At 37.9% G+C, this 26017-nt stretch overlaps 1 protein-coding gene across 1 annotated transcript in view; it reads right to left on the minus strand.

The window, feature by feature from the left end:
- The window catches only part of gabrb4 (gamma-aminobutyric acid type A receptor subunit beta4), a gene marked incomplete at both ends in the record, with an annotated part of 50474 nt that extends 26777 nt beyond the window's left edge, over window positions 1-23697 (minus strand). Inside the window, 2 exons of the mRNA XM_079247225.1 lie at window positions 21472-21566; window positions 23618-23697. Of these exons, the coding sequence (XP_079103351.1) occupies window positions 21472-21566; window positions 23618-23697 (175 nt within the window). The remainder of the gene's footprint in view (window positions 1-21471; window positions 21567-23617) is intronic.
- Window positions 23698-26017: the final 2320 nt, after the last annotated feature.

Raw genomic sequence — 26017 nt, forward strand, 5'->3', positions numbered from 1 at the left:
TGCTGAACTACAAAGGAAACACTGTTTCTTACACCAACAGTGAAAGGCTGGATATTTTCCCTTTTGATTTAATGTGAAAGTGTGTCCAAACTTTTGACTGCTAGCGTACATAAAAAAGCCCCTGATAATCAACCCATTGCTTAGCAACAGAGGGTTCCATAGCAACTGTGCAGCATTTTCTCAACAGTGTTGCAAGAGAAGCATGAAGATTTATCCAGTCAAATCTGTGTTTGCTTTTGTTTTCAATGGTGACTACTCTCATAAAGCCCTTTTTTTTTTTCCAAGAAATGAACAAACCTAACAATATGATGCCCTGCACCAGGCTGCTCCTCCATTCAAAAGACTGGCTTCAATTATTTTGATTAAAGCAAAGATCAACCACAACCGCAGAACAGGCACCTTTGCTCACAAAGCCAAAGGGTGTCTTTGAGAAGCATTAAGCGTGACCAACCGGAGATAGCAAAATAAACCTTCAGATTTTTTTTTTTTTTTTACTCAACATTGCTTGTAGACTTTGGCTTCTACTGAATTCAACTCCATTGCTACGCTGGTTTTTATTTGTTGAACCACGCTATAGTGATTTTCACCTCAATTATAATAAAAGATACACCTTCATTGTGAAATGTTATCCATCTTTCTATTTCATACACATGGCCAGGGTCAAGGGGGAACTGGAGCCGTTTCGCTGATGCCATTAAGTATGAGGTCGGGCTCATCCAGTACAGAGTGCCGAATCATCAAACTGCTTTGCAATGAGATTGATAACCGTGCACGCTCACACACATATGCCAATGTTTAGTTAAGAATCACAAAAATCACAACATGCATGTTTTTAAGAGAAGTCCGGATCCTTTGAAATCCATGCACCCATTTCAAATGCTACACTAAAAGGAAAACTTAATCATAAACTTTGCCTTCTAATCTCTAACAATTTAAAGTCTAAAAGATTTTGTACAGTATTGTGTAAAAGATAATCCAAATATGTGGCATCTAATATAAAACCTACATATACTCATAAAGAACACTAACAGAAGAAGATGGATTCTCACTGCATGAGGTTCAAGGATATTTATTTATTTATTTACCCCTTCCCATAAGAGACGGCTACAAGACGGCCCAAACGACAAAAAAAAAAAAAAAAGAAAAGAAAAGAGGACCGAAGCCGGGCGGGCGGAGGGGGTCCAGAGGAGGGATCAAAAGAAAAGTCCAGGAAGCCGAGACGGTAAGTGACCAAGTTCTAGGGGACAGCCCGGAGGCAGGGACAACAGGGGCGGGCCTGCTCTGGGGGATGACCGGGAAGCAGGCTCAGCTTCGAAAGATGGCTGGGAGGCCGCCAAGACAGTAGGCTTGGTTCCAGAGGACGGCCGGAAGGCCAGGACGACAGAGGTAGTCCCAGCTCCGGAGGACAACCCACAGGCTGAGATGAACAGGGCAATCCTGGCTCTGGGGGACGGCTGGAAGGTCGGGACAACAGGAGCGGGCATGGGTCAGGAGGTATAGGAGAAGCAACCTCCTCGGGTGCTGGAAGAGGTTGAGGAGGCGCGATCTTCTCAGACACTGGGACCAGTGGAGGAGGAGCGATCACTTCAGGCAATGGGACTGGTGGAGGACGGTCCGTTTCCTGGACCCCCTCGGGAACAGGGATCAGCAGCGCCGGACGGGATCTGAAGGCTCTGCGTAGGCAGTCGAGCCGGCGGCGACACTGGAGATGACTTTGGGAGACTTTATATACAAGATATGGGGGAAGTTCTACAATTTAAATACATTAACACTAAGAGTTATAGTCCATGACTGAAATTATTACAGCAGTGACCTGGATGTCGTCCAACTAAACAATTTATACTCTAAATATCGAAACATTTTCATTTTATTGATGGCGTAAAGTCAGGTACATATGCTAAGTCTTATGTCAGTGTAAGTGGAGTAAGGCTGTAACTTTCTGACTTAAAATATATGAATTCATGGCTCATTTTGATGGCATACTGACATTTATCACATGCATTTTGGAATCCGTCATTGCTCTGTGAGGCTGAGAAACAAAATTGCATAATTTTGTGTGTTGGCCCGGAGCTTCATGTTGCAGCAAGAGTTTTGCTCTCCATGTCACATGGTTGCAATTGGCTGTTTTCACTGAATGCTGATTCATCAAAGTAAAAAAAAAAAAAAGACATTGTTTGAGAATGAGAGAAACATCGAACTGATTTTGATTCCAATAGGAGCCAGGATGGATTCTGGATTAGCTGTCATTGGGGGCCCTTTAATGAGAAACTTGCTGCCAAACCTCAGCAATGCTACTTTAAGATGAGAATGAGAACCAATGAACCTAACATTAATGCTTTTGGATTGTGACATGATTCCAAAGTACTCGGGGAACCCCCAGATGCACAAGAAGAGCACACAGAAACGTCTTGACTGAGGTTAGACCAGGAACCTTCTTCCTATGAGTCATGAACACTCATCCTTCTCTTTAAACAACTCATTAATAAATATATTTGCATTTTCTAAACAAGCTTCAGGGCTGCAAGGAGGGGGAGTCTGCATCCAAGCACGAGGGGGCGTGAGGGTGAATCTCAAACAGGATGCCAGGCTATCAAACGGCTGACACACATAGACTGACATACACATTCACACCTACAGGCAACTTGGCTTTTCCAACTGACCTCTCAGCGCTCCAGGAGGAAAGTGGAGCACTCGTTTGGAAAACATCACAGATGCAGAGAGAACGTGCTGATTCTACATAGAGAAATCCCAGATTAGAACAGATTGGTAGATCTGAACCCAGGACCTTCCTTCAGCACTAGCCAATGCCCTACTGAACACCCAAAAGGACACGTAAGCCTGCTTTACCAACACTGACACTAAATATACCAAGGCTTCCTTCTCTTTGTGACTGCTTTTAAATCAAACACCTGCTTTTAATTCTGCTTACAAACTAATTACCTCATAAAGAAATAAATAATTCAAACTTTTCTTCAAAAATTACACCAAAACCGCAATATGTGTGGAAGCTGCAGAGTACAAAAACAGAGATGCTGATTAATTGGGTGATATTTTTGCCAGTGATATTTAAGGCCTGCAGAAGGTGCACCTTAATTAGTCAAATTAAGGCATCTGTATGACTCATGAAGCCGATATGCAGGTGTTCACAAAGATGCAGGGGTCTGAGCTAAGATATGAGGTATACAGAGGGATGGAGGGTTTCTATGAATTGTTTGCAGAGATAAAACTGAGTTAGAAAATAGAAATGCATTATGTTTGTTCTGTTTCCACCGAGGAATAAATAAAATAAAGCTCTTTGTGTTCAACAGTATATTGGATTTTCTAAGCTTTACAGATTTTATTGCTTGAAACGGACAAACTTGAAACAGTTCACTAAGCAGTCTAACTTTTCATGTTTTTTCCTGAGTCCCAATCTTTTGTGTCAGGTATTTCCAACTTTACTTTAGCACTTTTGACTTTCTTTTTTAGAGGAATGTGCTTAACAATTGTTTCTACCTTGTTGTTTCTTTACCTTTCTTTTCTTTGTGGTATTTTCCCATTCCTTCTGGTTTTGACTTAAACATATGTCACTTTAATCTTGCCTGGAATGCAAGGCAGATCAGAAAAAGCTGGGATGATATGGAGATAGTCATCTTCAGTCCTAACCGTATACTGTGTGCAGAATGCTGCTCTGAATAGTCTTACTGAAAAATGGATGGACAAACCTGGAAAAGATGGGGTTTTGAAAGCAACGTTGCTTTAATTTCACTATATTTTTCTGCCTTGCTGCCATCACTGGAGTGTAAATGAGCTGTGCCAGAAGGACTATTACAACTCTAAACCATTTTAGACCCTGGTTTTTGCAGTTGCAGCTGATCACAGCCTGAATGGTTCTTTCTATCTGCAGTCCAGAGCATGTCCACAGGAGATGAGGAATGGTACAATCTCTGAACACAATACAAGTTTCCACTGTCTAATAGCTCATCCCAGATGACTAAAATCCCAGTGAAATTTCCCAAGGTAGTTTTCTCAAGGTTTCCCAAAGTAATTCCTTACTCACATGAGTATGGCTAATGATAAATGATCATTGTAAATACAGTCTGTGAAGGGACCAAGTGTTCAGTTTAGCTTTGCAGCTTTGCCGTTTGTATATCAAAGTCCTCCCAGGTTCCTTTAATCATGTAATGATTGCATACACTGTAAAGGAAGGAATAAGCTATATTTCAATATTTCTTAAAAGTGCATTGTTTTAAAACAACTGAATGGTTTCCACATGTATTTCTTTACTAAAAATCCACTCACTATCCTTCTTTTTTTACCTTATTTTCCCTCCTGAAAAAAGACAAATGGACGTAGTTAAACAAATAAAATTAAGTATTTATCATTGTGTCATAATATAAATATAGTAAATATAATATAAATATAATCTTGTCTCGGTATGTAGTTCACATCAAAGCACCACCAGTACTGCACTTTATCAAGCATAATGATTCATCATCGTGCTTGATAAAGTCCAGTACTCTGACCAGTTCTGCAGCTCTACTGAACAATGCACACTTTGCAAATAACTTTAGGACAAGTGAAGAAAATGTAAAGGCACTGCAAGTTTGGCGATTGCTGCTGAATGAAAGAAAATCATTAACTGCAAAACAACAGGAGGCAAGACAAAGGAAAATGATGGGGTAAAGCAGGGGAGCAGAGGCAGTACATCACAAGAAGTCAGGGAGACAGAGGATAAGTAAAGGTGGCCTCTCCTTATCGTCCTATCTTGTCAAGGACCTTGTACCTGATATATGAAACCTACTTAGGTTATACGCAAAAAAATGAGAACAAACAATGTTTTCTACTTGCATACAGAGATTTTTATCAAAGAATTATGATCACGTTGTTGTATTTCTAGTGGAATTTCCTGCTCATAAATTACAGTCCCATAAAAAAAAAAAAAAAATCAGTATCCAACTCCAGAAGGATGAACACTAAGGCAGAAGTTTTCATTTAATTTAGTTTCCTGGGTTTTAGTTGAGTTAGTTTGCTTATAGATTTAAAGACTTTTTTTGTTTTAAAGTCAGTGTAATGGTGATACAAGAGTTGCTTAATCTGTAGTTAAAAAAATATGTAAATGTTGAAGTGGTTTCTACAAAATTCAGTTTTAATATAAAATTTCTTGTGCTGAACAAAATGACACAAACAGATGATGACGGCATGTGAGGTTTAGACATGACTATTTTAGATGAAATGTTTTTAAAAAATAATTCTCAAGCATTAAGTTCATTCTCCATAAAAAAGAAACAGAAATACATGTATCTGAGGACAAACTGTGAACACTGCAGGATTTTTTCCTGAGGCTATCAGCTAACTATTGGCTAAAGAAGTGTATCATTCATTTAACAGTTCACTGTGGTCCAACTTATTACTTATTTACACACAGGCCTAGTTTGTTCACCAAGTTGCACACAGACAGTTTTAATCAGTGCCATTATTCCTATATGATCCTTTTAAATCTTAGACTGAACAACATGCAGAGACACAGTATTTTAGATAAGTTTGCTGTGAAGCATTTCTTTTATTTGAGGACATCTGTCTTTGTCTGTTTTAACTGTTGTAATGGCTCACAGCTAATCTCATGAGTAACCCTACATGTGCAGTAAATCCCATTTCTTTAGTCACATGCCATGTATCAGTAAGTTCTGTTGAAGCTGACTGCGTAATTACATTAACCTGCTGTAATTATGTAGAGATCCTCCTCACCGATCATGGCTAATATGTCTCAAGAGAGTTGGATTCATGACTTAGTTCTTCATTAATACATTAATTTGCCACCTTAATGTCACACTAACTCTCGTGTGCAAGTGTGAATTTGTGTATGAACAAACCATTTCGCAAAAAGGTTTTTAAACTGACTTCTGTTTTCTTAGCTTTTTCATTGAAGCTGCGGAGAAAAATAGAGGAATCAAAGCATTTTTAGGGTAAAAAGGACAATGACAGACTTAAAGTCTGACAGATTCTCCCTGAGAGAGAACCAGCAAAACAGAAATTAAAAAAATATATTTTATGGGTTGGTTTTTTTGTATAAAACATGGCTTGCAAATGATATATGATTTATGAATGCTGTGAGTGAGACGGTGAAGCATGTTTTCCCACATCAGACATGTTTTCCAGCCATGTGAATCCAACCACACTTCCCCTGCGCTGCCATCTACAGTTTAGAGTTCATTTATTTGTGCATGAAATGGTGCACGACCAAAGAGCAGGAAAAGTCAAAAGTGCAAGCATGAAAGAAAAGAAACATAAAAAAAACTAGAAAGCAAATGTGACAAATGATAGTTTGCTAAAGTGCTCAAATAAGAAAATGCTGATCAGTTATTTTAATCTCTAGATTAATATGTTAAATATTATTATGTTTACAACCGTTTTGCAGTGAAGTTCTCATTATATCATTACAGAGCCATTTCATCAAACTAGCTAAGAACAGCCTAATAATGGCAAATAAAAGTTATTTATAAATCTTTCAATGGAAATATTTGATTTATAACTTAATACAATCAGCCAAACTACAGATATTAAGAAGAAGTCACAATGGACAAATACCAAAAAAAGAAAACAAACATTCTGCGTATTTGTTGCTTTAAAGCAAGCAAACATAGAATCATCACCAAATAGCATATTTATCTCCATAAATGTTAAGTTTATGAGTTCTTTTTTAAGTTAATTTGCATCATTTTAACACAGCTGGGCATTTTTAAGATATTATGGCCATTAAAATGTTCCTGATCCATACAAGTTCTCCTACATCTTGATATGTTTCTGTATCGCACTATAAGTATTCAAACTCTGCACTAATCATATTCCCCACTTCAATAAAAAAAAACCAATGACTTGAATAAAATCTATTTTTGCTTTGTCGTAATTTGGTGAAATTAAGAAAACACACACGTTTATACACAACATTGGATGTCTGAGTGAAAACCAGGTCTCAAGGTTGAGACTATTGTTCACAGACCTGTAGGACAGAACTGTGTCAAGGAATGGATCTGAGGAAGCATACAAGAAAGTTTCTGCATCATTTAAAGTGCCCTGAGGCAACACAGTCCCCACCACTGGAGCCACCAACAGATTTCTAAGCTCAAGGGTAAAGACACTTGGTCAGACACAAAGCCAGTGGTCATCATGAATAAAATAAATAGTTTATTGTTGGAGAAGTGTGATACTACCAAAATAGAAATTGCCAGAAGTAACTTAAGTGATTCCCACACCAAGAATATGTAATTCTTTGGATCATGTTAACAATTCTAGACAGCATGTTTGAAGGGAAGGAAACAATGAACATAATATTGTTATTAATAATATTAATAAAAAAAAACACATAATCAAACAAGGAGCATCATTGCTTAGTTTATTGTCAAAATAAAAAAAATAAAAAAATACAGGCAAAACTGTGCAAAAACCTTTTTTAATGCAGAGGTTATCAGACTGCCTTTTTACTAGACAGATACATAAAGCACATCAACAAGAGAGCATGTGAGTCACTTCACTTCAGGAAAACCTTTAGAAAGTCATAGAGTGACCCAACTACACCTTTGCCATTAAACTACTCAGAAAAAACTAAAAATGGTTTTGCACGGATTCCATCACATCTAACTAAGCCTGGTAGCCAAGATAAATAGTAGGAACCTCTTAAAGAGCAGTTGTGCTACGGTACGATCATTGAGCTGTGGCGACATTGTTTGAACCAAATCACAGCTTAAGAGAATCACAAAGTCGTCCTATTATCATGTTAAGAATATATCAAGAATAAAAGATCTGATGCTTCAGCAGAATCTATAAAAATCTTATTTTTAGTTGTCTTGACTATCTTAAGTGTCTTTACGGGTCCACCTAAAAAATCCATGAAACTGCAGCTCATTTGGAGCTCAGCTGCTCGGGTCCTCGCTAAGACAAAAGAGTGGTCTTTGCACTGGCTGCATGTCTGTCAGGAGATAGACTTTAGTCTATATTGCTGGTCAACAAAACTCTGAATGGTTTAGGACCAAAGTAAATTAGTGACCTCTTGACCCAGTGTGTACCTCAGAGACCCCTCAAGTCATTTAGATCTGGTCTTCTATCAGCGCCCAGAGTCAGAACCAGACATGGAAAAGCTCCCAGAGAGTCTCAGATCAGCTGAAACACTCCAGGTTAAAAACCAACCTGTTCTCAGCTGCATTTAAATAGTTTATTTAAAAAGTCCTAATCTGCTTTTTTCTTTTAAGCTTGTATTCTTAAATGCATTTAAATGATTTTTATTTTTTACTTTTCATTTCTCTTTTGGTCTAGTTTAAAATTAACTTTTTTATTTTCTGATCTGTTAACGTGTGTGTAAAGAGCTCTGACTCACCCTGTAGTTGACATGTACAAATAAGACATAACTTACATAAACACTTTATTTATCTTGCTAATTATTTTTGGGGGAGATTATTTTTTACAATATTGTTCTTCAGGGATAATTTCATGCATTCGTATTAAAAAAATAAAGTAACAAATTACATTTACACAACATCGATAAACAGGTGTTGGATGTTTGCATCCTGGGAGATCTTGTCCAGATAGGGGTGTGAAAAACAGGGGTAATCAATATCCCATATAGTCATGTTTTGAAACTTATACAGATTAAATAAGATTGATGAAATATAATTCGTAAGATTTCTCCAAATGTTTCTCAAAGTGACACTTTAGAAAAATTGTGACAAGTTCGAAGTATGATTTAATCAGTGGGTCTGTTTATGTTTATTCACAATTAAAATATGATTTATCGGTTCATTAAAACATGGAAGAGAGACAACATGGAAGAAATAATAGTAGTAAATGATAGAAGTAAAAAATAGTTAAATCGGAGACTTAATGCCTAAAAAATAACTAAATAAACAGGGCAAACAAACATTTAAAAAATGGGTATTTAAAGCATTTCTGACCTTAAAACTCTCTGCTTCTCGCTTGAATGGCACACGGCATGACATTCATTATGCACTTTCCACGAGCTGTCTTTGCCCAGCAGCACCCTTTTATTTCCAGCCCAGGGAATCACGTGACAGCTGCATTTTGCTTTTCGCCACCGCTGGATGCAGTAGTAACTACATATCAACATAGTGGGTGCTTTGAACATGCAACACAGCTGATTCAGCAAAAGACATTATCGGAGAAAGACAAGGAAAAGAACGAGAGAAAAAGTGACAGAGCAACCAAGTATCAACATCAAAATGCCTTTTCCTGACTGGACAGAGCCCAGAAAATCAACAGGATGTAAAATGGATGCTTAATTAACCTTTATTAGAAGTCCCCAAAGTGTAACTGAGAAAATTAGGTAATGTGGCTTAATATATGATAATATGCAAAGTTTTGTCAATTAGTTCCTGCCTTTTCATGTATAATCCTCTTCTTTTTATAAAGCCAAATACCTAAAATTTGTTTACTGCTAACCAATAAGTAAAAATTGAATTTTAGAGAATAATTGTCATAATGTTCAGCCATCATACAAACAATGGAGAGTGAGACAAACTGTAGCAAACTGTATAAAAAGTGGGCCCGATGTTTCTCAACGTCTCCTGTATTTTCTTCCCTCTTGCGCTACATGATTTATGCATAATTTATAATGCAAAAACCTGCTTTAAGTGACCGTTGGAGTTCAATAATCAGTTCAGTGAAATTGGCTTTTAAGCATGCTTCTGGTAGTGAATCATCTGTCTCTACATGTTTTCTTTTTTTACCCTGTTTGTCTGTGTGACACATTTAGATAGCTGCGTCTTGCCCTTGGCCAGCCCATCCTTGCCTGGTCAAGGACACACCTTCCATCAGTCACTACAGGTTCAAAAAGTAAATCACTGGGGTCCTTAAGGGGAACCTAAAAAAAAAAAAAAAAGGAGTAAAAATGCCCTGCATGCAGGATGCCTCACCAAAGCCTGACCCAGGGTTTTTTCTTTACTTTGCACTCCACTGTGATGCATTCTGGTGCAATTCTATCAGCATTTTTCTCCTTCATTTTCAAAGTTGCTGAAAACAACACTTTGAATGGGAAGATGAAGTATGTCCTTTCTCCTGCATGCTATCTCTCACCACCCTTGCCCCCCTCTGCTTGCCTACATACACACCTCATTTAATTCAAATAGAAAATCTAAGCGAAGGGAAAAGGAAAAAGCGCCCAGCTTGAGCATTCTTCCTGTATTTCTTCGGTAATAAATCACTAGGCATTCTCTCCTCATCAGGATAGATATCACTTGTACATGCCCCCACATCCATCCTGGGATTCTGACAACACACTCCTGTTTTGCGCTGAATAGGCATTACTTTGAGACTGAATTACGATGGCCTCTGCTATCAGCCCATATGCAAAGCAGCCCAGCATTTGACATGAGGCAGTGCACAGACTAGGAGATTGTCCTCAGTATTGCAAAAGTGTCCATTGGCCTTGATAGAAGTGCTACCATATATCATTTAATGGCTGCAGCTGCCAAAATGCAGGTTGCTACTGATGTCCTGCACACATCAATCAATGGCCATGTTCACAGAGGGTAAAATAATGGTGTGGGAAATGATCTCTGTAAATGCCTACACTTGTGTACAGCATTTACCCACTTATCGCACACAGCACAATGGATAGCTTCAGATCAGTTATGTTTACCTTACAGTATAGTACCGGTACGTTACAAAGTCAATGTAAAGTGCTACAACCCCTGCTGTTAGTTGCATGCCCTGATTCTTTCTTTATATCCGGTCAATTAATTGTCTATTCTGTTCACCGGTCTCGCTACAACTGATCTGCAGTTTCATGGCTATATTTACTACCTCCCTATTATAAACAAGATAAAGTTGCAGCTGGGACTCATTTGGGTCTGCGGAAAATGAGATCAGTAGAATTCAGACTGCATATGGCAGGCAGGGACAGGTGACCATGCTTGGATGACATGGCCACAGGCTGAATTTGCACCTGGGTGTTTCAGGTTAGATGGAAGTTGGCAATAGACAGAGCAGGTTCTCACAGTTCTGGCTACAAGCTGCTCTACAGATAGCCAGAATCTCACACCTCATTAGATTCCAGGTGCCCAGCTATCTTTTATTTGTAATGATCATCACACTTGATGAGGATTACTGTAACTGCAATCAAGATGAAAAATTTTAGTGAACAACTCTGACAGACAGCTGGCATGATAAGTAGATACCTGAGGACTCTGGTATATACTACAATACCTAAAACTAAATGAGTGAACAATTTGACAATGATGTAGACAGATAAAATGCTAATTCAGACCAAATAACAATGACCTGCTACTAATGACATAAATGTGAATGCACAACCTGAGAAGAGTTGCAGGTGTTTAGCATCTAAAAGGTACTTGGTTCAATCCGACTCATGCTAAACTGCAAGAAATAAAATTATTGTACTCCTACAAATAGACAAATTTACCTAAAATACATCATGCTAACACATCTGTGTCTTTTTTGGATTGGACAGGACTGATGACCAGGCAACCTAGAGGAAGGAAACAGTAATGTTTAGATGCTTTTAGATGTGCTTTTTTTTTTTTTGGACAATAGGTTTTCCTGTCAGTTTGCATGTTAACAGAGAATTATGTTTTTGTGTGTGTTTTTTTTCCAAGATACTCTGGCTTGCTTTTGGATTTATTGGTGATTCTAAATTGCTAAAAGGCACGATGTTAAACATGCATGACTTGGCTTGTTGGTCTCTGTATTTTCCCTGTGATGGACTACAATGATGAACTGTGATGGGGTTTCAAACTCTGGTGCTCAATGGCCGCTGTCCTACAAGTTTCAAATGTTTCCCTTATGTCAAAATGCCTTATTTAATTCAAAATAATCTGACATCTTATTTTCACGTTCTGTGCAATGACACATTAATTTCAGTTAAATGTGTTAAATAAGAGAAGCGTCAATCACCTGTAGGACAGTGGCGCATGAAGACTTAAGTTTAACAGCCCTGGTTTATATCAGTAAATCTCACTTATATGATATAATAAAATGTATATTTCCCTTATTCCTAAATCATCGAAAGCCCTAATTCCAATTATTAAAGTAACCTTTGGGGTGCCATGTAAGAGCGACAATTTTATCTGGATATTTTCTATTCAATTCTATTCAGCTTTATTTTTTAGAGCTCCACTTCACAACAATGTTGTCACAGGGCACTTTACATACACAACATTTCAAGCTAACTCATACATAGCCTATGATAGAAACCAACTGATTGCCTTGAATCATGACTTCGATCCAATCCCCCCATCCTGAGCATGCACAAGGCGGCAGTGTGAAGGAAAAACCTCCCTTTTAACAGGAAGAAAACCTCCGGCAGAACCCGGCTCAGGGAGGGCAGCCATCTGCCTCGACTGGTTGGATATTTTGTGTATTTACATTCATAAAGAGGGATTTTGGACCATGCGCACCTTCACAGTCAAATGTTTACGGTTGCATTTTTGAAAATGTCTTTTTTTCTTATTGTTCCTTGCCCACCTCCTGCTTTTAAAAGGAAATCAATGCCTGTTTCAATATAAAAATTATGAGATAGTGTGTGTGTGAGTGTTTCCATCAGGTTTCTCAATCCGAATATTTTTCTTTTATATCACACTGCAACACGTAAAGTGCTTGGCAAGCCCTGAGAACCTCCCCCGGCACTCTCACAGTCACCTTTATAACGTTTTCTGATTTATTCCCATGGAGGCTATATGTTGCTGTGACAGTACAGTCCAAGGACGGGGCCTGTACTTTCTGTCCTTTCTCCCTGAAAGGAACATAAGTCAACTTTTGCTAATACATCTCAAATGGAAACACCCCTCATGAGCCACAGTAGTACTTTACTCGAGATAAAATACACAATAATCAAAAAGGAGATCTTTGTCTTTTTTTTTTTTTCCATCAAATGGATGATCTTCAGGGTTATTTACAGCAACAACCCTACATGATATAAAATAACCCAGTAGCTTTGCTATTTTACAGCTTCTCTGGGTTCTTCATCAGACTGTTTATGTATATCTAAAGTATCCTCAGCAAAATTCATTTTTCCCTTCTACACAACGGACAGCATAACATTGAAAACAACCTAAGCCGATATCACTGTTTATTACAGCAGACAAGGGCAAAATAAAACAGGAGAGTAGCTTAGGAAAGCATCACAGGTTTGTATTTGTGCTGATAATCTAAATTATTTTTCATGTACAGTATAGGAAGGACAGAAAGACAATGTAAAATGCTGACCTAATCAACAACGGGCATAAAGAAGCTGAATCGAGTGAAACAGTCTCACTATACTGCATCACATACAGTTTACTACTGCTCTCTTGGAGCAATAATAACACCACAGAACAATAAAAGTGAAATCCTGATGTTCATGATTGCTGTGCAGGTTATGTAGAAATATGATACTGTACCCATCCATTAAGTTTTATGGACCTTATTGAAGAAATATCCACAAACTGCGCTGTTGTGAATCATTAATTCTAGTGGAAAATATGGGGACAATTTGGGCAATGTAAACTTCTTTTACATATCTGAACAAGTAAACACTGAATAAAACAAAAATATTAGCAATGGGTGATACAACAAAAAAATAAATAAATAAATAAATAAAAAAGCAGAGCATCACATGTATCATCACATAGTGACAATATATTTTAAAAATAGATCAGTCACGTGCGAAAGGTAAAAGTACACGTATGTTGCTAAAGTTAGAATGAGTGGTTGGGTGCTGATGATTAGCACCTCCTTAGAGACTGTCACATGGTACTTTTCTTGTTCATGCCTCTGCCATCATCTTTGTTCACACATATGTGTGTGTGAAGTCAGCATGCCACAATTAGACTTACAAATTATTATTATAAAGAAATATTTCTTCTTTTAGGAAAATCTTCTGTGTGGAGCAGATTTGAAACAGCTCAGCCTATCTGCATATCAGACACCCTTCTGTGTTGAAAAACTCAAAACAAATTGTGAAACATGGTGTTAGACGTGTTATTGTTGTCTTCACTGCCTCAAAGACAAGCCAGCTTGCAGTTCTTTGCTCATTTATGAATTTTAGATTATAAATGAGCTTATGAAATTGAGCATAATACCTCTGAGAAGATATTCCAACAACGCATAGTGAAGCCTCTGAGTCCATGAAAATACACCATAGATATATGCTATTTTTAAACAAGTTATAGAAAAAGTTAGTTTTCATTTGAATATTTTTCAATAATAAAATCTTTATCAATATGCCCTCTGAAAAAAATCCATGTTTTCTTGATCAGAAATGTTGCTAAAGTCTTTCCTTGATGTGCACTTACAGACTATCAAAACAACAACAAAACAAACCGAGCAGTGGATGTACTTTGAGAGATTAGGATGCTTCAGCAACAAAGTATGGTGCATTGTGGGAAGATCATGCTACAATACAGCACCATTTACACTTTGATTTTCACGATAAGGCTGATAAACGTGCTCTACTCACATAAGAGCTTCGAACTGTTTGCTGGGTGACTTCTTATCAGTGTGCATGTTATGTACATTAAAGATGTACAGTTGAACAATACTGTTCTATTCTATTCTATTCTATTCTATTCTATTCTATTCTATTCTACAGTCAGTCAGCAGACATTTTCTGAGAGTGAGAATAAGACAAGCAAGAAATGAAACAGTTGACGACATCATAGATAAGTGCTTGTCAGACTGCTGCAGGTCCAGCTGGATGCAGGTGTTACCATGTTGTGCTGTTGGCATTGCAAGAAAAAAAAGAATAATTTTTTAAACTTACTGTGCATATTTATTTTAATTTACAACTATTGAAATACATTTATTCATTCATTTTCTTAACCACTTAGTCCAAATATTTGTTGAAGTTAAGCTGGAGTCTATTCCAGTTAATATTGGGCAAGAGGCAAGGAACACCTTGAACAGGTCACCAGTTTATCACAGGCTATTTAAATATTCTGCATGACATAAAATGTTCATGTTAATCAAACTATATTCATGTATTGTATAGATTTTAGTCACTTTTTCATTGTCTAACATGCTAATGTGATATCTACATGAAAGCACAGCGTTCCAAGCGTTTTCAGTCTTGGGTCCACATACCTGCAGTATTAACAAGTTTATCCTTCTAGAAATGACCTGCATTTGGTAAAAACTCAGTGCAAATTAAAGTAAGCTAAGCCCATTTGAGAAAAGTCGCTGTCAAGGGTGGAAGCTGAGATCATAAGACTTATCCCCGTGATAACAGCTTGAAATATGTCCCCAAGAAGGACACGTGTGAATGAAGCAGGTGATGAACTTGGTACTATTACAGTTTCTCTTCCAGCAGAAAGGACATTGACTTGTTTTAAGGCTTTGTCTTGTTGATATATCGTTACCAATCTCCTGAAATGAATCTCTAGCAAGTCTGCGCACTGGTGGCCCATTTTTTGACACGATTCCACTCCCCTTGTGCAAATCAATAATTGGTACAGATCAATAACAGTTGCAATAATGCATCACCTGTTTTTAGTCTGTACATTTGCACAAAGCTGCCAGCAGAGCTGCTTAAATTCTTAATAGATCACAGCCAGAAAATGAACCACATACTAATTTGCCGGTGTTACTTTAATTACTGCTATTGTGGCGCATTAACTATTTAGTTCTTGGCAACAACTTCAGGGGCATTTGCAGTATTTATTTATGTTTCATTCTAGCAAGAAGGCTAAATACATATTACAGAGTATTCCAAGTATTCTTTTCGTTCAAACAATGGCAATGAGAGGAAAAAGGCTTAGTAACACAAATGTGATGTTTTATCTAAAGAATTTGACATGTTAGGCACATTAATCTGATTGTCAGGTGTTCAGTGTACACCCCAAAGCTGCAAGTCTGTCTTTCTAATGAAACAAAGACTACAAGCAGTAATTCTTTATTTTGCTGTGATTTGTGATAAATATTTAAATAATATGGCTGCTTCAAGGTAAGAGCTTATTTGTAAATGTATTGAGAGACTAGTTAATAATTTAACAGGGCTCTTACGAAACTGATTTAGCTAGGTCATGTATTTCATTACTCTACTTTATAAATGTATTCAGATGCATTTTATGGATCATCGCCTTTATGAAAACCACTTCATCATAAAAGCATGTCGAGACCATGTGTCAGAGAAACAGTGCTGTGTGGTTCCAAAGATCCGCAGACTCCAAAGTGGCCTGGGTGAGCCTGACAACACAATGTTTGTCGTCAAGTTTACGGAAGAGGAGAGAGCTTGACGGAGAAATACTCATCTGATGCAGAGATGTGCCAGGTGTCGAGAACCCTTCAATGCCTTACTGTGTATATGTGCATGCACAACTGAGTAAGTTAGAAGGGAAGTGTGATAAAAGTCATGAAAAAAGTGACATTTTCTGCTGAAAGACAAAATACTGGTTTTCTGATTGCATTTCAATCCAATTTCGATTGAAGTTCTGTATCTTGTTTAAGCTTTTATTCATTCTGACACATTACAAGACATACAGTACATGTTATCTGGGTAATGTAAGATCCAAATGTGCTGTAACCCCTGCATTTTTTTAAAAATCGTTTATTATTTTCTTAATATAAGTAAAACGTTTTGCACAGCCAATATGTGGTGTTCTGATGGTGACATTTATAATGCATCAGTATTGCTGGACTGGAGTTGATGCTGCATACACTGGAAAAATGTAACCCTGGCCAGAGTTTTGTTGTGTGATCTGCAACATGATGATGCTCATGTTTGAACCAAATTCTGCTCAGTAAATGGAGCAGACCTTCATTTCTTCACTGTGCTCTCCATCACATTTGCAGGTCTCACAAATCACATCAGTATAATGTTAACACAGCATCTGATGATCCCAGTCTGAACCAGCAATTTGCCTCAGATCTGGCTAACTTGTCTGCATTCTCCATCATTTGTCCATGACGCCAAAAAGTGAGCTAAATGTGAACAAGTCTTAAAGCCAGGCTTGCTGATTGAATTGCTTGCTCTGCTAAATTGTTAGAGATGTGCAGACATGAAAACTACTGTGCTCCATTTTACAATGATTATCACTGTGGTATCACACTGGGTACACTACAACTTCCAGTGATGGGGCTTACACTTTGTGCTGAGTGAATGTGTGGAATACCAGGGTCAGATTAAAAAACATCAGGCTAATCAATTAAAAAAAGAAGGTCATGTGGTTTGGCATGTACGGAAGTTCTTTCATTAGCTGAACACTGAGATAAGGGTTTGATTTCATAATATGCATCTATAATGTTAGGTGTCCATGTTTCTCATTTAAGTCCACCGTAAGTTGCCAGTTAATGGTAGGATACATCCATTCTGATACCCCTATGGAAGGCAACCATGTTTCAAATCATTTGTGCTTAATAAGAGGTATGCTGTTAAAGTATTGCATTTACAACACATTTATTTGCTCTTACCCATAATTTTGGAATATTTAACGTTCTTGCGCTCTGTCCCACCTGAGCCCATTGATAGTTTGCAATGGCTCTCACACTCCTCAAACATCTTACGCTCCATTATCATGAAGATGAGGTCATAGAGAAAATTATTTATGACAGGAAGAAGCATCTCTCGGTAGCAAGATGTGTACATCAAAAAGTATAAACCAAATTATTGTTGGAATGATCATCATATCTAAATGCACTTCCAGAGCAGATATACTTTATTTTTATACTTCAGGTCTTTGTGAAGCAGGTAGACCCTCATAGCAAAGGCATCTATAAACTTGCCATTGCTTTTTTTCTTTTTTACTATGAACAACAATGACCAGAGCTCTATTCTGTATTAATACAAATGGTCTACTTGATGGCTGGAATTCTCTATGGTGATCCTGTGCTGGGTACAAGCCCACTGTGACGACTGTGTCTTCCCACTGTCACACTAGCTGTTTGATAAATTGTATTTCTTTTTTACACCAGACCAGTGTCTAAAACACTTTATTGCAGCAGGTCCTGTGGTCCAGGTTTACAATGTGGTTTACTATAACTGTTAAAATCACCAATCAAAAAGGCACAGGAAGAAAAAAAAACAGCAGTGAGGTTCAAGGGTAAAAGACCTACTGCTGCAAAAACCTTGCAGACGCAGGCCAAGTATATGCCAAGCACAGCCAGCAGTTTCCCCTGCAGTTTTTACTGATGTGTTCTTGCATTTTACCAACACAGAGTGCTGATCAGTGGGAAGATCCTTTTATCTGCAGGAAAACTTGCAGGTTGTTGCCTTTCTGTGACACATGATTGACAGGCTTTGCACTGAGTGGTTGCAATGGGGCAAATTTTATCCTTTTATTATTGGAATTGCTGATCACTGCATGGCTGCGAGACAACTAAACCAGCAATCTACAGTCTTATCAACAAGAGCACTGTGTCCAGTTTTCACTTTTTTAATGTCAAAATTTAAATGTGTCCATTAATTTTCTGACACTTCCAAACTGGACCATATTTCCATAATATTTGTTGTTCTGTTGATTTAAGTAACTCTTATATGTCCTCTTAAATCAGTTTTTCCCCTCCCATTTCAAGCCATGTTAGATTTTATGTAATTAACGTTGTGTTATTTGAATGTGCTTGCAATTCTCATGTCTTCTGTCTAGTTTAAGTCAGTAAGAATCTCATTAAAACTAGATAAACAGAAGTGGCACAAAGTACAAGAGGCACTGATGAGTAAGAACAAGAAACTGGGAGAAAATGGAACTAAAATGGCTTTCATTCTTATTTCATGATGGTTTAATAATGAAAGGGTGGTGATAATCTTTGTCAACATGGTTGCAGTAAGCATGCAGTGCTGACAGACATTGCTTGACTGATGACTGAAGATCAGCCATGCATTTTAAATCCTGAGTCAGTCTTGTCTGGAAATGGGTTTTTACCAGCTTAAATTCCCAAAGAGGATCCTGAGTAATCCTGAAAGATGGTGAAGATGCTATTTAGGTCTTCTGACCATTTTAGAGCTGCTCCTTTCAATTAAAGTTGGACTCATAGATAAGTGGAAAGAAAAGAACAGTGTCTGACCAACTATGCTTTTCATTCAAGATATACCGATGACCAAACCACTTTTACCATATGGCACATGTCACTTCTGGGAACCCTCTTTTTGGACAACTGAAATCTCAAACCATTTGCATTAACTTGCGCTTTTGGGTGTTGGCCAAGCTGTTAGGAGCCAAAGTAAAAATCCACATTGTGCCAAACTGGAGGAACCTGTTGAATCTGGGCCTCTGATGAGTGATTGATCGATGTTAGAAATGTTAAAAGAGTGAACCACAGATATTCTCAGCCTGAAATTTTGACTTGTAAACCACGCTGTACCCAGTCCCGCTTATTCACAGCTTGTTGAACTACAACCGATATCAAAAGCCATTAAACATAAAACCACACAGAAAGCTCTCATGAGTAATTCCTTACTTTCATATTCACACATAATCAAGACTTCCTTTTTACCAAAAAGGTCTAAGAATAGCTTTCAGTTGTTTGTCCGTAATTAATAGTAGATTCAGTAAAATATTAAACTATGCCAACGAGAGAAAAAACAAAAAAAAGAAAAACAACAAAACCCTCTTTCAAGTTGTTGTTTTTTTTTGTTTTTTGTTTTTTTTATAAATCTAACTCAAATGCTAAAGAGTCACTTCACAACTATGAAGCTATTTGAATAACTTATAGAAGTTTGTTTCTTTGCATTCCCCACATGATGAGCATTAACACTTTGTTTCAAAAACAAAGTGGGAACGGAAACGTCTTTACTGTTTGCTCCCATTTCCTTTCACCAAAAAGTATTAAACAACTCTGGAATGGCAGCACTCCAATATACACAACTAAGACGTAACCTCAACTACAACATATTTTTACAATGGCTAACATCAGGCTAACGTATCTTGGCACATAAGCCTTCATCAGAGCATCTGCTTTTGGCAGAGCACCCAACCAGAGGAAGGTTATATGAGAAGGCGCACCTGCTATATGTTTTTCACTGCTTGATCTTATTATCATCAAGTGTGCTGTAGTAGCAGGACTGACAAGCTGCTGCCTGCAGCATGTTTGAAAATAAATAAATAAATAAATACTGAAGAATAAAACATAATTAGTAAGCTTGATTTAGACTGTCTTGAAATATATCAGTAATCATTCATATAATGGCAGTTTATGTTAAATGTACTGTACATACTGTAGCTCTACCTGTAAATTTTACATAATGGACAAAAACAAACTGCCATTGTTTTTCTTTATAAGTGAAGTTTCAGGTGATATGCAACATATACTATTGTTAGATGAGTCAGATGTTCTGTGTGTAGGTTTGGTAAATTAGCTTTGTTTGTGTCCTTTTACCAAACAAACATTTTACCTATGAAACGGATCATGTGACTGATCATACGCCTCACACTCCTGGAGGATAACCATGGCCAAACTGATTAAAATATTTAAAAAAAAAAAAAAAAACTATATTATTCCAAAAAAACTGTTCAGTTTGTGAATTTTTCTTCAGCCATCACAATTAGAGAACATTATTAAATCATTTATAGTTATTACAGCAAAGCAAAACTGTGGATATATGGTTAATAAGTCAAATTAATCATCAATTTGTTGGAAATTTGCCATTTACCTTTTATTCTAAGCAGTATTTCAGTTTGTTTTCTGCTAAAGCCATAGTTTCTGACTACAAATCAATAATATTACAACATTTTGTAGAGAAAATAAGAAAACATCTTGAGTAGGTGATTTTCAGTCAAGCTAAAAGTCCCAGTCTGTGTTGATAAGTTTTTCAAATTCTGCACATGATCAATAAATGTACTAAAAAGTAAAAAAAAAAAAAAAGATGACAGGAATACTTATTGTGTGATGGAAGATAGTTCATGGTAAAGGAAAAAAAACATAAAAACAGTAGTAAAGACTCTAAAAACCTGGATAAATCCGAGAAAAAAGAAGAATCTTCTTAACCTGCTATTTGACATTAACACTGTCAGTTACTTTCCATGTAAGATCGCTAATATGGTAACACACATCCAGCACTTTTAGTATTGCTGGACATGCACAGTAGTTAAATAACTTCTGTCAAACAACAAACCCCATAAAAAACACAAATATTAACTTTTCACATTCTTTCTGCTTTAAGCAACTATTAAAATAGACATTATTCTAATGAGCATATGCACAGTAAGTTACTGGGACAAATGGTGCAGTTTTATAGAAAGAAACTATTACATGTTTCTACTCACATTAGCACATTAATCATGATAGATACATTTAAAAAAAAAAAAACACAATGTTTCATTGCTCCTTTTTATGAATCTCTTCCCTCCCACAGAGCAGCAATCTTCAGTAAGTGCATTGTAATAACATGGTCAGAGTCACTCCAAAGCGTTACTTATATTTTGGCAAGGGCAACTGATGGTTTTCCTACACGCATGATATGTCAATATCAGCATATCCAAATCTTGACCCATTAACAGGTCAAGAGGACCCACAACAGAGCCTGAGCTCAAAACCTGATGTAGCCACAACACCTACCTCCAAAATCAGGCCTTAAACGGATGTCATATCCCTTCAGCAACTTGTCCACGGTAGTCTTGGCCACAGACATTCCATTGCTTCCGGGGGAGGAGCTGAGGGCGGAAAACACAGACACAAAAGCCATTTTCAAACAAGCAAACCAAAAACTAGACTGCACGATACTTTTGTCAAAGATTTTTTTTTTCTGTGTGTATGCGAACGCACTGTACAACAAAGGCTGGAAATTATTACTGCGTGTGCTCTATATTCTCAACATTAATGACATGACAGCAGCCTCTGAGGAAGGGGAGCCATTATGTCAACACGGTGAGCCTTTAACTGAGAGAACGGGAACCTAAGATGCATTAAACAACACCTCACGAATAAATGAATCCCTCCGTGCAAGCATCTCACTGCCTACAAAGTAATTTTCGTCATTAGTCTGCTTCAGTTTTAATCTTCCTCACAACTGTATGACTACATTTTTAATTGAAAGTGGGCGATCGCACTACAAGTTGCTGTCGCTCCCTAATGAAATTTATGCATTCCAAAAAGCATTGAGAATATTGTCATGTTATCACAAAAAAGATCGGAAAATGTTTCCTATATCTACAGACTCGCCTGTTGCTCCACCTATACTGCACATTAATCAGGTGAAGGGTTATGATTATGACGGCACATACACAAGTATGTAAATGATGCCACTTCTATAAAGGAATGGCCTTAAACGTCACAGTGACGTGGCTGCTGTGGCTCAACAAGCCACAAGCTACATCTTATTTACAGGCATGTATTTAAATAGGCAGGGGGTTATTATAGCCTCCCATCACGTGGTCAACGACGTAGGCCTTGTCAGTCTGAGACAGAACATCCCCAGAAGGAACATGTAGTCCACTCAAATCTGACTGACATCCATAACAATGGAGCCATGACCTGCATCACCTGAGATGGACCAGCGCTCCAGATGAGGTTCCTCATTATGAGGAGGGTGCGGACTGAGCGGAAGGGATGTGAGAGGGGGAAAAAGGGGTTAAAATGACTCTTTATAGAAGTACTAGCCCTCAGCTCTCCGTTAGGGAAGTACTCTTTAATTATCTCATAGTTAGTGCAGCTGTTCATCAAGCTGGCCCTTTGCATTACTTGTGGTTTTGACACCTGGGAGCATTAGAATGGGGGAATATGAATAATACGGCCTCATGTAGTCACAACATTGCGCTCTCTTTTTGTTTACTGGACAGGTATGATGGAATCAAAATGTCCATAAGTGCAGCATATGTCTCAGTGAGCACTTAAATCTCTTAGCTGACACTGTAGCTTGCTGCAGACAAGGAGCAGGCCACAAGGGATGAACATCAGTGTCTTCAACATCAAAACAATAACGGAACTGAAGAGGATATTCTGGCTGTGATGATGTTGGAAAGGGCTTGTGCAGAAATGCATGCTGTCAACATTAAAAGGCCTTGACACGAGCTTATTTGTTAAAATCTGCCCTGCCTACTAGATGGAGGAGCAACAGAGGATGACCTGCAGGGATGATTTTTTTTTTTTTTTTTTTTTTTTTTTTTTTCAATTTTGATTGGTTCCGGTCAGTAAACTAAGCAATTAAGATTATTATCTGAATAAAATAAAACATATATATTACTTGCAGGGTGAGTAGACTCATACATCTAGCTGCTTACCAAGCCGTAATCAATCGATGATCGGCTGATTGATTCTATCATCTAATCACCGCTTAAGCCCGCTGTAGTCTACTGATGGTGGTGATTTTTTTTTTTTTTTTTTTTATTTTATTTTAGTTGGGAGCACTCTCACCAACACATACACATACGTGTATATCCCCATTATGATATGAGGAAAATGTTACGTTTCACAACAGACTCGCTATAATGCACGTGCGTGTTTTTACGCTCGCGCGCACCATAGCACCATCTAATAGAGCATATAGAGGGACAGCAATGCTTCCAATAAGCAGGCCTGGGTACCCCGTTAATGTGATTAGCCAATTCTCAACCTTTCAAAAATATTTATTCACATCTGTTGGTGTCAAATTGTATATATATATATATATATATATATATATATATATATATATATATATATATATATATATATATATATATACATATATATAATTATTATTATCCCACTGTAACCATGTTCTTACCTTTGAACAAAGCATACGAGGGACAAAGCCGCCAGAGCAGAGAAAATTCCACATAATTTATCTTCTTGACGACCCAACATCTCCACGAATCCTTATATATAGTTCCTATAATCCAACCAGTCCAGTGGTCCTCCCTAAAATGCACAAAGTAAAATCTGGCAATCACCAAAAAAAAAAAAAAAAAAAAAAAAAAAAAAAAATTGCCTTTTTAAAAATGTCGAATAAAATTTCCTACATCTACGCACGCGATGTCTTCATCGTTGGGCTTCTTGATTCTTTTTTTTTCTTCTTTTTTTTAAATCTGCTTTTTGGCCCCCGCAGTTTTCCTCAGCTATGGAAATCCGTGCAGGTCACAGAGCCCCTCGACCAACACCAGAAGATCAGACATCTTGCTCAAAAAAAAGAAAAAAAAATAGCGTGCAGAACACTTTTAAAAGTGATGACAAGTATTGTTCCGCTTTAAAAGAAAAGCAACAACAAAACAAAAAACAAACACTGGCATGAATGACTGAGCAGCAGTCTCCTGACGATCAAATTGGTGGATGAAATTTCCCAGTCCAAATCTGCAGAAGAGGCATGGTTCCAGCAATGCTCTGGCGCCAGTCTATTCCTCAACGTGATGTTGTTAAAAGATATTTACTTGAGCTGGAAACGCTGAAAGGCTGAAGGGGAGCGGTGGATTTAAGAAAAAGAAAAATGAAATCTTCATTCCCCTATTTTCCCCCGTTGCTGCTGATGATGATGATGTAGATCAGCGCAAAGTCACTGAGGGGAAATGCACATTGGAAAAAGCACTGGGTAATATCTGATGCAGACGTCAGAGCAGGCTATATCACTCCTCTGGTGAAAAAATTAGATGCCGAGGAAATATGTATGGCTCCCCGATACGCCAAAGCATGTAGCACAATGTCGGATCACAAGTCAAAGATGCAAACCTAGGCTGTTTGAGAAAGTACCCGCTCTTGTCTCCGCTGACCAGTGTTAAATGGACACGTTAATATGCCCCAGACGTCTCCTCCACAAACAGCCGGACGAATGTCCAAAGAGACATAATGAGGGGACCTCGTGTTCCCTTTTTTCCCTTTCGATTTCTTAGTTTGAATTAAAATAATCTCCCACTGATGTGAAAGGGGAGAAAAAGGAGGGGGGGGAGACACCTAAGGTGAATTCCTTAGCGACAGGCTGTTCATGCGCTGAATTGTCTGTCTTTTCTCTGAACCCCATTAGGATGCTGTGAGTGTGTGCCGGTGCGTTTTCGTGCATTTCTTCCACTTTGCCACATATTTTACACACACATTGGCACGCGCATACACACTAACCAAAGCATTCAGATACGAGCGCGCGTCCAGACGACGCGAGTATTATCTTTTTTTTTTTTAAATATATATATATATATATATATTCATATCATAGAAAGGTTTTGTTTGATTTATTTACTTGTGCAAGACAATATGAGACATAAACATTTTTACTGGGGGTCGCCAACCCGCACATCACAATCCAAGAATCGCACAAGCTTGTGTTTTATACAGAGGAGGTTTTCTTCAGGGATCTCTGTGCTGTCCAGTTGCTAGGCAACCCAGCCAGCACTGATGCAGTTGTGGTGATTCGAAGGCTATGCGCAAAGGCTCATTTAAAGGAGTAGGCCCCAGTGCTGTCACCACTGTGGTGTCAGTGGGACAAAAGCAGACAGCAACTGATGTACTAGCCATTGCTGTTAAGATGGCAGAGGTGTGTGTGTGTGTGTGTGTGTGTGTGTGTGTGTGTGTGTGTGTGTGTGTGTGTGTGTGTGTGTGGTGGGGGGGAGGGGGAGAGGGGGCGGGGGGGCTAACAATAATGCAAAATCTGGGGCATCCTGAGTGTCACACCATTTTTGCCTCATCATCTCCCTCTTCAACATTGTTATCACAGCCACAGGCATTGTGTTGACAAGCAGTTCAATAAGTAATAAATTCAATTTGATTAAATTTTGAAACTTGTTCATGCCATTTTTTGACGACCGGAAACTTTCCGCTGTGTACGAAATTGTCCTTGTCTTTTTCATTTCACTCAATGCATACTGAACGAGATCATGTTGAAAGAAAAAGTCAAAATGTGTTTTTCTTTCAACTATAGCTTACCTTTAAAAAGTGGTTAAAAAAAAAACAAAAAAAACAACCTTAGGATGCGTTTGGCTTTTGGCTGAGCTTGGGAGGAGACAGGCTCATAAGACTGACATCATGTGGGTGCTAGTAAATAGAGTGACACTGCAATTGCATACTAAATGTCAGGGGCTAACACCAAGACTGACCGTGACCTGGCACCTAGGGGTGGACAATCAACTTAACATGATCTGTAACACAGTTAGACTGACTTTAACACAGCTCAGTACAGAACTAGCAGGCTTTGATGGCTACAAAG

Source organism: Telmatherina bonti (genome assembly GCF_933228915.1).
Source record: "Telmatherina bonti genome assembly, chromosome: 10".
Classification (NCBI taxonomy): Eukaryota; Metazoa; Chordata; class Actinopteri; order Atheriniformes; family Telmatherinidae; genus Telmatherina; species Telmatherina bonti.